Source organism: Colobus angolensis, unplaced genomic scaffold (genome assembly GCF_000951035.1).
Source record: "Colobus angolensis palliatus isolate OR3802 unplaced genomic scaffold, Cang.pa_1.0 Scaffold27, whole genome shotgun sequence".
Taxonomy (NCBI): domain Eukaryota; kingdom Metazoa; phylum Chordata; class Mammalia; order Primates; family Cercopithecidae; genus Colobus; species Colobus angolensis.
The window spans coordinates 12,067,893-12,084,569 of NW_012115932.1; the positions used below are offsets into that span (position 1 = coordinate 12,067,893).

The 16,677-nt window shown below is 45.2% G+C and overlaps 1 protein-coding gene across 4 annotated transcripts in view; it reads left to right on the top strand.

The window, feature by feature from the left end:
- Positions 1-16,677, top strand: part of TENM2 (teneurin transmembrane protein 2) — a 984,758-nt gene that overhangs the window by 895,780 nt on the left and 72,301 nt on the right. For all 4 annotated transcript variants that reach the window (XM_011947738.1, XM_011947740.1, XM_011947741.1 and 1 more), the window contains one exon: positions 15,978-16,188. In XM_011947738.1, coding sequence (XP_011803128.1) covers positions 15,978-16,188 — 211 coding nt within the window. The remainder of the gene's footprint in view (positions 1-15,977; positions 16,189-16,677) is intronic.

Here is a 16,677-nt window from a genome sequence, read left to right on the forward strand (position 1 = left end):
TACCTTGCAGCCTAGTCCACGTGGAGAATGGAGGAGGATGAGGCTAGAATGGGGTTTGCATGTAGTGCTGGGCAGAGCGCAACACAGCCAACATATTTGTTTGTGCCTCCCACCACATAGCATCTCAGTCTTCAAAATTGCAACCATGCCTGCCCCTCAGACAGAAGACTGATATATCTGCTTGAGTTATTATAAACACACACACCACAGCTGAGAAGCAGGCGTGGCCTTTTGTTATATTCCCTCCATTGCACTTAGGCATTCTTTCTCCCAGGGAGAGGAGACAGCCTGGCAGGGTTGTCAAGAGGCTTTGGGATCTGAGCTTCAGGTCATGTCCCAGCTCCTCCGCTTCCTCAAAATATGAGCTTAAGCTTAAGCTTTGTCCTCTGTAAAGCAGAGCTAGGGCTAACTTCTACCTCATAGGATGCTGTGAGGCTAAGATGAGTTAATGCATGCAAAACAGTCAGCACAATGGTTCGTATACGTCTTATACGTCAGTGAGCATCAGAATCACCTGGAAGGCTTCATGCACAGATGGCTGGGCCCCACCCTCAGAGTTTCAGATTCAGTAGGTCTGGCAGGAAGCCCAAGAATGCGCATCTCTCACAAGTGTCCAGATGATGCTGACGCATTGAGAACCACCGACTTAGCGTAATGCATGCCTTTTGAAGGGAAGCTCAAGTGCTGGCAGAGGGATTCCTCCGAGCGCGCCAGCCCTGGGCCAGCTGATGAGGAGAGACAGGCCAAACAGCTCTGCATCCTGAGGCAGTGGCCACTTGAGTAGCATACAGACCTTGGGTACATTCCTGGATTCATAGAGGTCCTTTTCACAGAAGCTTGTCATCCGGAGAGGAGTCAAGGTTCCAACTTCCCAGGATTCATCCTCCTCCTTCAAGACTGTTGAAATAAAAGAAGAATGTGGAAGGAGTTTGCTGGGAGAGGGCAGTGATAGGTGACCCTGGTTCATTGCCTTTTATGACATTCTGCTGCTTCTGCCAATACCCCCTGCCCCACTTAGGACAGGTGATGCTGTGCCATTTACTGCTGGGGTCTACAGACTTTGGAATCAGACAGACCTAGCTGTACATTCTGACTCAGGTTCTTACTAGCTGTGCTTCTTTGAGCAAAGGATATAACCTCTCTGAGACTCAGTTCTCTTATCTAAACTGGAAACAATGATATCAACCTCGTTGGCCTGTTGTAAGGTTTGACTAGAAAGTTTATACAGAGCAACTTAATGCCCCTTTATTTAAATGGCTGCTCTAAGATGGTTTGCATCTCCCGGTATGATGTGAGTTCAGAGATTCTAAAAACATACACTGCCTCCCAGTCAAACACTCACCATTTCAAATAATGCATACATTTCAAAATCAGGAACTCATCTTCATCCCCACTGGCTCAATTTCATCCCCACTGGCTCTGGAATGAGTGCTGTCTTCCCTCAGAGATCATGAACCGGTGACCCCCAAGCTAGGTGGGTCACTGCCATGTTCCATTTAGCCACACAGGCTTACAAAAATCTTTGCATTCATTGCTGACTTTTAGAGGATTTCATTTAACTAACAAAGAAACTGAGGGCCTAGAGGTTAACTTGCCCAGAGTCAAACAGTGGAAGAGTTGGGATTGGAGCCCAGTTCTTTTGATTCTAAATGCCTTGTTCATTCTTCTCTCAGACCCTTTTTCTGAAAGTAATTTTATACCAGGTGTGCCAGAGAGTCCAAAGCCACTAGGTATCTGGGATCATGCTGGAAAAGAGGAATCCATGAAGAAGACAGATGCAGAAAAGAGGAACAGCAGTCCCCAGAGCAAGCTTCTCCTGCTCTTACTTCTGCCGTGCTCACTCAGAAAACTTGTGGCTCAAGGAGTGTAGAACCAGGGAGAAAACCCCAGCCTACCTGGGGTCCATCACTCAAAGTCTTAGCCCTTTGATGAGCAACACTAACATCATCACTACCCAACTAGCACACTGTCTGCCAGGGTGGCCATTGCATAGGCCTTGGACATGCTCTGTTTGTCTATGCATCTTGCCACACAGATTTTTGGATGCCCCCTTACCTGGCCTCTCCATTCCCTACTCCTAATCCTTAAGGCCATGATTTCTTAGTAACTTTCCACCTCCACTCAGATCATGCCAACAACTTCTCTAGGCTGGACTATGGGTCCTCCAGCTTCTACTCTGTTCCCCACAGAGCAGCGGAAAGAATCCTTTTAGAAGTCAGATCCTATCACACCCCTGCTCAAGCTTTGCCAGGGCCTCTCATCTCCCATAGCATGGCACCCAGGTTGCCGTAGTGGCTTCCATTGCTCTGCATAAGTGAGTCCCTGCTTCCATGCTGATCTCATTTCCTCTCTCTCTTCCTCCTCCTCTCTGCCCTACACCTGCCATCTTGCCAGTTCTACAACTCACAAATACACTTTCACCCTAGGCTTCTGCACTTGCTGTTGCCTCTGCTCAGAGTGTTCTTCCAGATGTTTCCATGACTTACTTCCTCCTTTCATTTAGGTTTCTACACGAACATCACTTCCTCAGAGAAGCCCTCCCTGACCTCCCTGTCTAAAGCAGAAAATCTCCTCCTTCATCACTCTCCAGCCCTTTACCCGGCTTTACTTAGTGTCTTCAGAACACTGTCACTCTAAGTCCATCATGCATTCATTTGTTTATTGTCTATTCTCCCCCTCTAGAATCTAGGGCCATAATCACAGGGTCCTTGTCTGCCTTGGTCAACTCATTGTTACACGAATTGAATGAATAAAAGCTTTCATGAGAAGTGTTTGGGATTGGAAGCAATTGTCTTTTATTCAATAGATTATTGGGAGATAAATACATTTCATTTTAGGATTTCAAAGAACATGCATACAGACAGTGACACCCAAGTCACTATATACCACTGACATCATTTTATCAATGCAAAGAAAATCCAAATATAAAATACATCTTTTCAGTAAGTCATGAAGACAGGGTTGTACTGCTCTTCATCTGTATCATTGACTTGGCCTCATCCTGTCCATTGACTTCCTATGGGTTGGTGCAGTAGGTATGAAAGCCTCATAATCCTGCTTTAAAACAAGAGGAAAGGCAGAGGCTGCTGCAGATTGTTCTTGGGTGAACTCTGACCTCCCAAACTACAGCTTGCTGGAGAAGCACAGAGTAGGGGAGAAGAACAACAAGTCTAAGGCGGGGCCAGCTGCACGTGAATCCCAGCTTCCCCACCCACCAGCAGCTGCCCAACCTTAGTCAAGTAACTGACCCTCTCTAGGAATGGGTTTCTCCATCTGAAAAGTGGAAGTGAACAAATGGTTACTACACAACAAGTCCTTCTGCTTATGGTTTATTTGATTTTTTTTTTTTTTTTTTTTTTTTTGCAACAGCCCTATTAAGCTGGTGTGGTTATTTTTATTTTACAGATGAAGAAACCAAGACTCAGAGAGGTAAAGTAACTAGCCCAAGGTCACACAGCCAGTATTTTGCTGACCTGGGGTTGAACACAGATCAGCTGCCTCTAGATCCTGTGATCATAATTAGCAGTATGATACTAATTCCTAGTACCTACACCGTAGAGTAGATGCGAAGATTAAATGACAGCCAGGCACAGTGGCTCATACCTGTAATCCCAGCACTTTGGGAGGCTGAGGCAGGAGGATTGCTTGAGCCCAGGAACTTGAGACCAGTCTGGTCAATATAGCAAGACCCTGTCTCTACAAAAAATTAAAAAATTGTCCAGGCACAGTGGTGGGTGCCTATAGTCCCAGCTACTCAGCAGGCTGAAGCAGGAGGAGCTCTTGAACCCAGGAATTTGAGGCTGCAGTGAGCCAAGACTGCGCCACTGCACTCCAGCCTGGGTAACAGCACAAGACCTCATCTCTAAAAATAAACAAATAAGTATAAAACAAAATAAACGAGAACATCTCTAGAGAGTGCTAAGCACTGTGCCTGGAACATGACAACGGCCACGTTTAGGAAAGACATCGTTTAGAAATTAGTACTTCCAACTCCTGTAATTCCACAGGAAGCTCGTAGGATAGCCAAGTCCAGGCCCTTCTACCAGCTGGCAGTCTAGGGTATTTCTTTATGCAGCAGAAGGAGAAGCATCATGCCCCCCTACTAATCCTCTCCACTCTGGGGCCAAGCCTCTCATCTTCCCCACAGGGACGAGGTCTCCCCTCAGGCGGAAAGTAACTGTTCCGGCTTGTTGCTCTGAGGTGTCGGTGGTGACAGCCCCTTTTCTTTCTGAGGGACCCAGCAGGTCACTGTCTGGCACCAGGCTGCCACCCCCTGCCGGGCCTGGGCTGCGCTGGCCGTCCTCTCAGTTCTGTGTGACCTGTCAGTGGGCTCTTTGAAATGGAGGTTGATGAGGAACAGAGCAGGGTAGATCAGGCAGCAGGAGAGGCCAGGAACAGCAGGCAGAGGGCAAGCATTTGGGGAAATCAGAGGCCAAGAGCAGAGGCCCCTGCTCTCTGTTGCCAGTGGTTTTTGTAACAGCAAAGTGGGGAGACAGCCGCAGCCAGGATAGAAATCCCCCAGGTATAAAAAACGTGGCTCTAGGATAACAAGGGTGAGACTGTGCCAGAGAGGCCTGTCAGAGGCTGTCCAAGGTGGGAAATTTCTGATCAAATGAGATCATTCCCAGAGGCCCTTTCTGGGTTGAGAGTCAGCAGGGGCGGGGCAGGGAGAGGAAAAGAAGGAAGGGGAAAGAGAAAGAAAAAACAACTAAGAAATAAACATGTTTTCTGAAGCTACAGTATTTCTCTTCCTAAGTCCTGCAGCATTCAGAGGGTACCTATATATGGCTGTGACTGCTCCCAGCCCCCGTGAAGAACCCAGAGCAGAAGTCAAGAGGCTTTGGAGGAGGCCGGGCGTGGTGGCTCACGACTGTAATCCCAGCACTTTAATTCCAGCACTGTAATCCCAGAAGTCAAGAGGCTTTGGGAGACCAAGGCGGATGGATGACTTGAGATCAGGAGTTCAAGACCAGCCTAGCCAACATGGTGAAATCCTATCTCTACTAAAAATACAAAAGTTAGCCAGGCATGGTGAAGGGCACCTATAATCCCAGCTACTTGGGAGGCTCAGCCAGGAGAATCACTTGAACCCAGGAGGCAGTGGTTGCAGTGAGCCGAGATGGAGCCACTGCACTCCAGCCTATGCAACAGAGCCAAGACTCTGCCAAAAAAAAAAAGAGGCTTTGAGGTAGACAACCAACGTGTGAATCATGAATCACTTCTCCATCATTTACTAGCACTGTGACCTTGGGCAAGACCCTTAAGCTCTATGAACCTCAGTTTCTTTATCTGCAAAATGAGGATCATAGAACCCACCTCAAAAGGTTCTCGAGAGCATGACTGGATGCTGGCTGGATCGAAGCACAGGCTGAGAAAGCACAGAGGGGCTTAGGTGGCTGGCAGAGGGCCAGGCACTTAATTGTAAACTTAAGTCAAAAGTGGAAACTGGATGAAGCTAGGAGCTGGGGCAGAGGGCTGACCAAAACATTCTGCAGCCCAGTTTCCCAAAACATAAATCACCCTCTAATAGGTATGTAAATGGTTACTCTCAGAAACTGCCTTAGATAAAAGAGCTCGTATATATATGCTCGTACAAACATGTCACATGTCATGGCAGAAGGTACAACAGGCTCCTGTGTGTTGGACACTCGGCATAACAGTCACATAACCTTACATGGCAGCCTTGTGTAGGATTTCGTTCCAGAGTACAGCAAACAGGGTCCAAAACCCAGTCCTACCACTTAAAAACAGGGTGGCCATAGGTGAGTTATTTAATCTCAAAGTCTCCCATTCCTCATCTGTAGACAATAATGTTAATAGCACCCAGGATTCTAGTGGTGACTTAATAAGGGGATGCATTTAAAGTACCTAGGCCAGGGCCAGGCACCCAGGAAGCTCCTCCTGAGCACCAACCACTGGTTCTCTTTAGACCTGGTTACCATTAATGTTCCATTGTCCTGCTGACCCTAGGATGTTGTCACCTAGCACAGGGTCCCCACTCTAAAATGCACTGGCCTTGGGAGACCCTGGGAGCTGGAGGACAGAGGCTTTGAACTGAAGTGCTGGTAGTACCAATGTGGTTTGTATTGGGCCTGATCACGCAAAGCCCTGCATTTTATAGGAAGTCAATCAAGGGTGAGACTGCCACTTGTGCCTATTGAGTAGATAGAGGTATGGCTGGTGCTTCCAAGAACAAAGCCCCCAAACCTAGAGTGTTGTGTTCTCATGAACTGTTTCCCAATGTGTATGGCACTAGATGCAATTGCAGGGAGAGGCTCAGAGCCAGAAGGGTCCATGGGTAGGAAATGCTGCGTGCTCCATGACAATATTAAAGACTCATAATATTGAGTCTTTATCCATGTATCAAAGCCTCCAGGAAGTCCTGCCATAAAGAAACCAGTTTAACTTTGTTTAACTGACTCCAAAATTATATTTGACAGCATACCGTCCCCTCCCACCTCCACTTTTGTGTTTCAGGGAATGCATATTAACATCCTGCAGGAGACAGAGTGGAAAAGCTGTTGTAGCCCCTCAGCTGTACTGCTGTGGATATTTGAAGGCTTTTTCTCAGTCACTCAGAACAGGGGTCTCAAGCTTTAGTGAGCAAAATAATCATTCTCGAGAATCTTCTTTAAAATGCAGATTCCCGACCAGGCACTGTGGCTCACACCTGTCATCCCAGCACTTTGGGAGGCCAAGGCGGGTGAATCATCTGAGGTCAGGAGTTTGAGACCAGCCTGGCCAACATGGTGAAACCCTGTCTCTACTAAAAATAAAAAAAAATTTTTTTTAAATTAGCCAGGCGTTGTGGCGGGCACCTATAATCCCAGCTACTTAGGAGACTGAGACAGGAGAATCACTTGAACTTGGGAGGCAGAGGTTACAGTGAGCCGAGATGGCACCATTACACTCCAGCCTTCGCGACAAAAGTGAGACTCCATCTTAAAAATAAAAAAAAAAAAAAAATGCAGGTTCCCAATATTTAGTCTGAGGAATTCGGTACGTCTGGGTTGTTGGCATCTTAACATCATTCCAGAGCAGGTAGTCAGGGAGCACACCTTCAGCAACACTGGTTTAAAGCTTAGCCACTGGAAATATGGTGCTCAGAGCAACAACGTAGACATCACCTGGGAGCTCATAAATAATGCAGGCTCTCAAACCCCACCTTAGGACACGGGATGAGAATCTACATTTTAACAAGATCTCTGAGTGATTGTGATGTTCATTAGAATTTGAGAAGCATTGGTTTCAAAGGTTTTTGTTGATGGCATTTGTTTTTGGTTTTTGTCCATTAGTTGTTGGTAAAAAATCATTTTTTAAAAATAACTGGACAAACACTATAAGCCCCTCGTCAAACATTTACCCCAGTGGCTTCAAGGTACAGTCTATTAAAGAGAGGCCTTACCTGAATCAGATTTCTGCCTTTGGTAGCAGAGCCTTGATTTGCTTAAGCAGCCCTTGCTTTTTTTCCCACATCCATCCTAAAGAGTAGAAAAGCCAGCAAACAGCTTTCACTGGGGCCTCCACTCTGCCAGATCTCTGGTCAGACATGAGTCATCTTCCATGGCTAAGTCATAAGAAAGGCCAGAAGGTGCTTTGGTACAATGATCTCTGGACTTGGAAGTCAGAGTCTGACCAAAAGAACTGGCAAGAAGTAGGAGGAAAACTTCCAACAGGTCTTCCAGAAGGAGCACAAATACAGTTTTACTTCTTTTTTTCTTCTTCTTCTTTTTTTTTTTTTTTTTGAGACAGAGTCTCACTTTGTCGTCCAGGCTGAAGGGGAGTGGCATGATCTCAGCTCACTGCAACCTCCACCTCCCGAGTTCAAGCAATTCTTCTGCCTCAGTCTCCTGAATAGCTGGGACTACAGGTGTGCACCACCATGCCTGGCTGATTTTTGTGTTTTTAGTAAAGACAGGGTTTCACCATGTTGGTCAGGCTGGTCTTGAAATCCCAACCTCAGGTGATCCACCTGCCTCAGCTGCCCAAAGTGCTGGGATTACAGACGTGGGCCACCGCACCCAGCCCAGTTTTACTTCTTGCAATATTTGAGAATGGCCATTGCTCTGTGCATGGAAGCAGGATGCCTGAGGAGCGATGGTTCATCAGGCAGCCAGGGTATTAATGGCAGGTGAAACCTTCCAAACGAGCACCCTGTCAGACAATCCATTGCTTTAAAAGGTTGGCAATGCAGGAGACCCTACAGAGGCAATGAAGAACTAATCTCGTATTGCCAGGTTAAATCAAATCAGCCTTGCCCGTTCCTTTCACTTCTTAGTTACATCAAGCCCAAATACTTTCAATTATCCTCACTTCCACCTTGTCAGCAGACGTAGGATAAAATGCAAATGGAACAGTACCTTTCTCTCGTGGAGAGCAGGAAATATCATTAAGAATAACCTTCATGTATTGAGCTCTTCCTCTGTCTTAAGTGCTATACATTCATCATCTCATTTCACATGCACCTTCTTAGAGCACCGCTTTGCATTTCAGTGTAGTCGGCATTATTAAGTCCATTCTATAGATTGGAAAATTGAGCCTCAGGAGTTCAGTCACTTGCCCAAGATGGCACAGCTGATGAATAAGACCAGGTGTTAAAGCCAGAACATTCTAATTCTAAAGCCCATGTTCGTTTGCTATTTTTCAAACTGAGCCAAAAGCCTGTACCACCCTGGGCAAATGGGGCAGAGCAGGGACCGAGCATTGCATCTCAGCAGGCCTTGAGCTTTGGGGTGGCTCCCTTGAAATTTCCTAAGTAGCTCCCCCAGTATCAGGGACTGGCCAGGGTCAGCAATGCTAATTGGGAGGAGCACCCCAGTCTGACCCTCTAACACCCCTCATCCCCACTCCTGTGCATGTAGGGTCAATAAGATGCCCCAGATTGTTTTGGGATTTGCATCTGTGGAATATCCTAAGGCCCAATGGCTAGTCCCAGTTCCAGGCGGCAGCCTAGCAAGCACTGGCCGGAGGACTATTTCTTTTACAAATCAAGTTTCCAGAATGGTGCCGACCTGCTGGTTTGGGGTGACTCAAATTGTTTATATAGCCAGGGGTCTAGCGAAAAAAAAAAAATGCCCTTTGACCGGGCTGCTACACACCTTAGGCATGCCCTGCAGGAGTTTACCTCAAAACAAACTAACTCCCAAGGCAAAACCAATCCTATGGTTGCCCTCTTTTTACTCAGAAAACTTTCCATCTCTAACTTAAATTCAGCAGGAGCCTTTGGCCTTTGCCGACCAGCAGTAAGTGCCCTCCAGGACCCCTACACCTTCTTCTTTTCCATCACAAACAACCAGATTTCATCTTCCTTGCCCCAGCTTATAGCTTCTTCCCTCCTTTTTATTGCTGCATTAATTTTTCACTTCCTCATCAGTGTTAGCTGATCTCAAAAACGACCCTGAGTTACTGGGTTCACCACCTGACTACCCAGACTTTTCTTAGGGAAGTGACAGCTTGGCAAGCACCTAGCTCTGTATAGGTAAACAAACCTATATGATGCCAAGAAGAGTCAAAAAGAAAAGGAAAAAAAACATAGAAATGACTCAGAAGCACTTAGTAGGTGACAAGGTGCTCACAACTGTTGTGAGGACCTTTTGTGGATTACCTCTGTTGATCCTCCCAGCACTCCTGTGGGTATAATCATCACTGCCCTCACTTTGTCAATTTACCTGGGGAGCCAGGTGACTAAAATGAAGATCAAGAGCGTGCCCACTGCCCAGAAAGTTTCCCTGTGCCCTTTCCCAACTAATACCTCCTCATCAAGGTAACTATAATTTCTAACTTTCTATCATCACTGATTAACTTTGCCTGTTCTTGAACATCCTATCGATGGGTCAGAGAGTACTCTTCAAAGCTCATGTTTTTAACCAATCCACTCTATGGCCTCCTGGCCCAATGAGTAGGAAAGGTAGACTTGGTGGTTGGTGGTACCTCTGTGAAACCATGACTACAAAGAGTGCAGCTTATTTTTAAATCTGAGCGTCTGACCAGTCCCCAACCAGCAGCTGTGTGCAGACACTAGCAGAGTCATCCACAGCACCTGCAGTGATTTGTTAGAGTCCATCTCTACAACTCTGTCACAAAATGAAACTTAGAAAAGTAAATGTAGGTGTCCCTCTGGAGTCTTTAATACCTAAGAAAGCCATGGAGTTCATGCAGGTTGCAGAGAGACTCACTTGCAAACCAAGCAACAGGGAGACAAGTTGAACAAAATGCTTCCATTCAAATTCTCTATAAGCTGCCCAGAAGATCAAAGAAGAAAATAAGTGAAATCAGCATCTTCTCATTCCTGGAGCCATTTCCTATGAGAATGATGATGCAAGAACTCACACAGCCTCCTCCAGGCAGAAAGGTGTGCATGGTTCAGCCAACTCTGAAGGATCCAGATGCTTCTAGTGTGGTTGCTTTACAGCCTCTCCATCGACACAGGGCCTCTTTCCTCCTGAGTGTAGCTTTACTAGTAAGCGTTTAATGAAGGCTTTGAGCTTAAATCTCTTCACTGGTTAGGAGCTCCTTTAAAAATCCAGCAGAGTACACTAGACAGGGGATTGAAATGGCAGACAAAAACCTATAGCCAGTACAAAAGTAAGTGCCACCTTGTGCCAATGGTAAACAGCTAACAGGGGATTGTGTCTCACAGGTAAATAGTGTGGTCCCCTGCAGCCTACAATGCCAGGAACAAATTCCCAGGCATCTGGTTTCTCATGCTGATTCCTCTTCAGATGTTCATGTCAACCAGCCACATTCTTTCCCAGCTGTAGGAGTAGACAGGCCTTCAGAAGTGATGAAATCTCACAGCTGCCCACACTTTCCCCTGTTGATGGGTTTCCACTGCCTTGTCTTCAGACTTCCTTGGGGAAGGAAGTGTCACCCTCCTTATAATGAAGACAAAGGATGATAATCTCATCTGTTGCCTTTCTCTACTTTTTATTCGTAGCTGTTTCTTAGCCACTTGGATATTCACCTTCTCTAAGCCTCAGTTGCATCCTCTGTAGGTGGGTATAGAGTGGGTGGCATGGTGATAATGGTGCTAAGACAGTGTACTGAGCATTCATTATATGACACTGCTCTGAGTACTGTACAGGCAATAACTGCTTTAACCCTCCCAGTAGCACTATCTACCACCACCACCATCATCATCATCATCACTATCATCTCCATTTTATACATGAGGGAAACTGAAGCACAGAGCAGTTAATTGCCCATGGTCAACAGCTACGTAATAGCCAATCTGAGATTCAAACCCAGACACCCTGTTCTATAATCTGACATTTAAGAGTTACATTATTCTGCTTTGCAGGATTTCCATGAATCTTTAAACAAAAAATATATGTAAATTCTGCTCAATCTATAGCATTTGTTATTACTATTACTATTATTATTAACCTATCACTATTTGGAAATAGAGTATTTTTGCCAAGATTCAACCAGCCCATAGCCTATACCAGTAAATGACTCTAAATATAAGGGAATATTAATTTCATTTACTTTTGCATCCGTTTTTTTAAAATGAAAAAGTTGAAGACTTCAGGGAGTTTCTGGTTATAGCTATAGTTCATTGGACATATACTATATACCAGACTGACATATATATATATATACACACACACACACACACACACACACATATTTGAATTTATATATATATAAATTTATTTATTCTCCATCACATAACCCTATGGCATATGTGCAATTATAACTCAGTTTTGAAGGCAAGGAAACCGCAACTCAGCAAGGCTGATTACCTTTCCAAGCTCACACAACCAGGGAACTGGCAGAGATGAGCTTCAAACCCAAATCCATCTGATTCCAGAGGCCAGTCTCTCACCTCTGGTGCTGTATAGACTTTTTGGCTTTTTATCTTGGGACTTCTAATCCAAGGGTTTCGATTCAGCATTAACGAACCTGTTTCCCATTGCCAGAACTGTTACGGAAGAATCTCTCTGATTTGCTTTATCAAAAGCAATAAATAGAATGCCTTGGTATCATTCCCAGAAAGTTTCTCCGTGATCACATTTCTCTGAAATTGTCATTACAATTAGCTTACGACGTGTATGAGGAGAATAGAGCCAGAGCTGTGATTTAGTGTCCGTTCTGACAGAAAACACCTAGATAATTCTTTTTGGCCCCGTTTCACTGAGTGAAGTAAGATTAAGCAGACATGAACCCCCGCCCGCAGCATGGGCTGATCAGGAAGGCCTAAGTCGCTTTCCCATAACCGCTGAATCAGTATTGGGTCCTTTTTGAGGACTCCGCGAACCTCTCCCACCATCCTCACCCCCTTCCCCAGGAAAAAGTCAACCAGACTAACAAATAAGTAGGTAGATAAATAAATAAAGAAATCGTCCAATGTCATAAGAGGGCCGGGCCGCTTTCCCTCTGCTGTAGAATGGAGACATCGGCCACCTCTCAGGTCCTGAACTGGCAATTCAGAACAGTTTGATTGCCTGCTTGATTGTTTGCGAGATAACTGCAAGATTGTCAGTGACAGGGTAATTTACTGAAGATTGCAATGTCAGACTCCATTCAAGGGGCTTGCTGGCATAAAGACGCGATTCTCATGACTGACAGGCCACTGGGAGATTGGAGTGCCAATTTAAAGTTCACAGTGTCGTCTGAAAGTGTTTGGCGGCTGCAGCCCATAATCACGCAGCATGATGAGGTCATTATAGGCATAACGTAGCTCCTACTTAATAATGGGTAGAACCCCAAATGCACAATCTCTGGAGCAGGTAAATGTAAATATGTAGGAGGAAATCATTTGTATACCATTTTTTTTCTGTTTTGGCATTTGTCATCTGCTATTGCTGATGTGTTTAGGCCATCTCCTGCCAGACAGGCCCTTGAATCAAAAGCCCAGAATCAACAAAACAGTGGGGAAATTTGAGGTTCACAGTTCTGAAGCAGTCACAAGCCCAGAAAGAGTGACAGGCTGGAGGGGGAGGGGGAGGCAAATGTTCAGCACTTAATAGGAAAACTGTCTTAAGTTATTCTTTGAGCCCAAAGAGGTCTTCAAGGTGGTTACATGGAGCAGGTGGTGAATGGGTTGGACAGGAGGAAACACTTCCCGAGCTTCAGGAGGGAAAGGCCACCAGAGATGGATGGTACTCCTAATCAGAAGAGGCTGGTGACCTTAAAGAAACCTGTAGTGCTAACAGCAGTGGGTCTCTTCTCACCTGAGGAGCTTCTTGTGGCTGCTGAATGAAGCCCTGCCAGCTTATCTCAGCAGGTTATTTTTTAAATCTGAAACAGGCATTCCATGGTAGAGCCCTTCTGTCTAGTGAAGGCAGCCCATGGAAGGTGATGTTCAAGGCAGAATTCTAAGCACTTTTTTTCTTATTTTTCTTATTCTGCCAATGGCCCTCCAGATTGGACAGCCTGAATGTGGATCTGAAACAATGCCTAGATATCATCCTGCTACTAAGATACAATCTCTAGTGCTGTTTCTAGGGTCTGAGGTTTGCCAGGCTCCATGGAGCTGGGGAGTATCTGATTCACCTAGCACATCAGCCCGAGATGTTCAGAGCCTTGATTTCGAAAGTCTCTCAATTTAAAGTGTGCATGCCTGCTCACCCTTCTGTGTCTGCATTTCTAGGAAATTGTGTAAATCTAAATGTGTTACGAGGCACATGAGCAACATTCGCCCATGTGGAAAATGAGAGGCTAGTTTTAGTAATTTAAAGCCAAGCAAAACATGCAACCTCCTAATTTGTTTGTTTGCTAAAAAGAAAGTAATGCATTAAAATAATTGCACATTAATTGCTAAATTACAGTGGAACTTTGGTGAAATTACATATTTCATTTTCATTAGCGGAACCAAATGAAAAGAGTAATGCCAAAAAATTACATTGTAGTAAATTTAAAGCACCCAGCCAGGCCTCTGATTCAGCGTTCCAGTACAAGTGTTTGTCAAGGCACAGCCCAGGGTTTGAGTGCATGTTTCCATGATTCTAATTATGGTCCAAAAAAATGCCTTGCTATCAAATCCAGGAGGTGCAAGCAAGTTATCCTCCAAGATTCTGCACTGTGTGTTCAATCAGCTCCCAGCCGAGTGAATAAGGATTGGCTAATGAATTCATTCTTATCAGAAATTCCAAGGAGCAAACACTGCCCTGAACATTCCCATCTTCAGCCCTCACAGACATGTGAGGAATGGGAAGCAGTCATTTTATTCATTCAACAAACGTCTGTTGAGTGCCCAATTCTGTACTTGGTACTAAGAGAAGAAGGAATGTAAAATTAATAAGACATCATTCTTCTCTTCAAAGAGCTCATTTTCCAGATAGGGAGGCGAGCATTAAGAAGTCATTAATTCTAGTGTAAGAAAGTTGTCATTAACAATGATTTTTAAATCGTATTGTGCGTTAGAATCACCTGAGAATCATGTTTAAAATGCAGATTCCAGGGCCTGCTCCTGGAGGCTCTCCATGGGGAGAGGTGGGGTGGGCCGTTTATTCTTCCTGCAGGCTTCTAATGCAGAATGCTTCTTTGAGAACCTCTGATCCATGGATGTACAGAACAGGGATTCCTAACTGTCTTGGTCAGTTTGGGCTGCTACAACAAACACACCACAGACTGCAGGGCTTAAACCACAAACATTTATTTCTCACAGTCCTGGAGGCTGGGAAGTCCAAGATCAAGGCACCAGCAGATTCCGTGTCTGGTGAGGCCCTGACTCTTGACTGATAGACTGCCGTCTTCCTGCTGTGTCCACACATGGCAGAAAGAGTACTAAAGTGCTCTCCGGGGTCTCATTTATAAGGACACTCATCCATTTGTAAGAGTTCCACCCTCATGACTTAATTACCTCCCAAAAGCCCTGCCCCTAATACTATCACATTGGGAGTTAAGTTTTCAACATATGAACTTTGAAGGATCACAGACATTCAGTTTGTAGCAATAATCTGGCCAGGGGCATCATCTAGAAGGCTTCCTGGAAGAAGAGGCCACACCTAAACTTGATCTTAAAGGATGAGTCAGTCCTGTCAGTTTCCCCCACTCTACCATGAGCTCCTTAAAGACAGTCTCCATGGTTCTTTGCTGTCTCTCTTGTTGCCAGCACATGGACACCACTCAAATATTTGTTGAATGGTGGATGAGTAAATAGGAATCAGCCCAGGTAAAGGGATGGAGGCACAGGACTCTAGGCAAGTACATAAGAATGTTCCGAGTCCTGAGGGCATACAGGAAGACAGAACCAGAAACTACTGTGGAAACTGAGGGCTTAGTTTCCAGATTCCCAAGCCAAAGCTGTTTCTCCACATTTCCTAGAAAATGTAAAACTCACAGCACCTGGGTTTCTAATTGGTCAGCAGTTCCCTTCCTGGCTTAGAGGGAGTGGGATAGAATACTTTTCTCCATTAAAGTGAGATTTGAGGAATTCCATGCATTTGAGTTTTTTTAAATTTGATTTAAAAAATGTATTTCTAATAGAGACAGGGTCTCACTATGTTGCCCAGGTTGGTCTCAAATTCCTGGGCTCAATCGATCCTTCTCCTTCAGTCTCCCAGAGTGCTAGGATTACAGGTATGAGCTACCATGCCCAGCCAGAAATGCCATGCATTTGGATTTCTTCTGTACCCATTAGCACAGACCCCTGGGAATTGGCTGTGGGTAATGAATTGTGCTGTGTTGTTTAAAAGCAAAGTTTTTGTTTTTATTTTCCCACTCAAATAATACTTGTTCATAGTAGAAAAAAAGTAGAAATTCCAGAAAAGCACAATAAAGAAGAGAAACACACTAATCTGCTACATGAGGATAACCATTCGTCAACATTTTAAATTATTTCCTTTCAGTCTTTTGTTTTCTATGTGTATAGATTGGAATTGGATGAGGCTTGCTGTGTGAAACCTGCCACCTGAGGCCCTTGGGTATGTTTGATGCTGCTCATGCCTGTGCTGGTAACAAAGGTGTTAATGTCTCCAAACAGCTTTATGCCATGAAATCTGCTGACTCTGGCTCTGCCTCTGCCCTTCCAGATGGCCTGGTGGATTGCCTGGACCCTGACTGCTGCCTGCAGTCAGCCTGTCAGAACAGCCTGCTCTGCCGGGGGTCCCGGGACCCACTGGACATCATTCAGCAGGGCCAAACGGATTGGCCCGCGGTGAAGTCCTTCTATGACCGTATCAAGCTCTTGGCAGGCAAGGATAGCACCCACATCATTCCTGGAGAGAACCCTTTCAACAGCAGGTAGGTACCCTCTGTCCCTGCAAGCTGCTGAAGTCACTGATTTTCTTCCTGTTGGAGCCAGAGGAAGTGCTCCAGCTTTCCTGGGGACCCAATTGGCCTGGAATCTGCCCCTCTAGAGGCACCTCCCTCCAAGGGGGCCTCAGAGAAGTGCGCTTTCCTCACTTTGTGGTGGGCTCCAGAACAGAGCCCTAGTGTCTTTGCAGGATATCACCATCTTTAACCCAGAATCTGCTGGAGAAACCTGTTGATTCCCTGGTTTTTAGATCATTTTTAAAATCTGTTATTTTATGATGTTATTGTCATTATATTAAATCTCCCTTTATAATGCCTCTGATAGTGGCTTTTGTTCAAGCATCGCTGAAATAGTTCATTCAATAGAGTATTTTTAAAAGCTGTTATTAACTTGATAACATAGCCTATCATTCAGTGGCATCTCAGAGTCAAGATGATGCCGGTTGCAAGGATTTATTGAGCACCTAGGATGAGCCA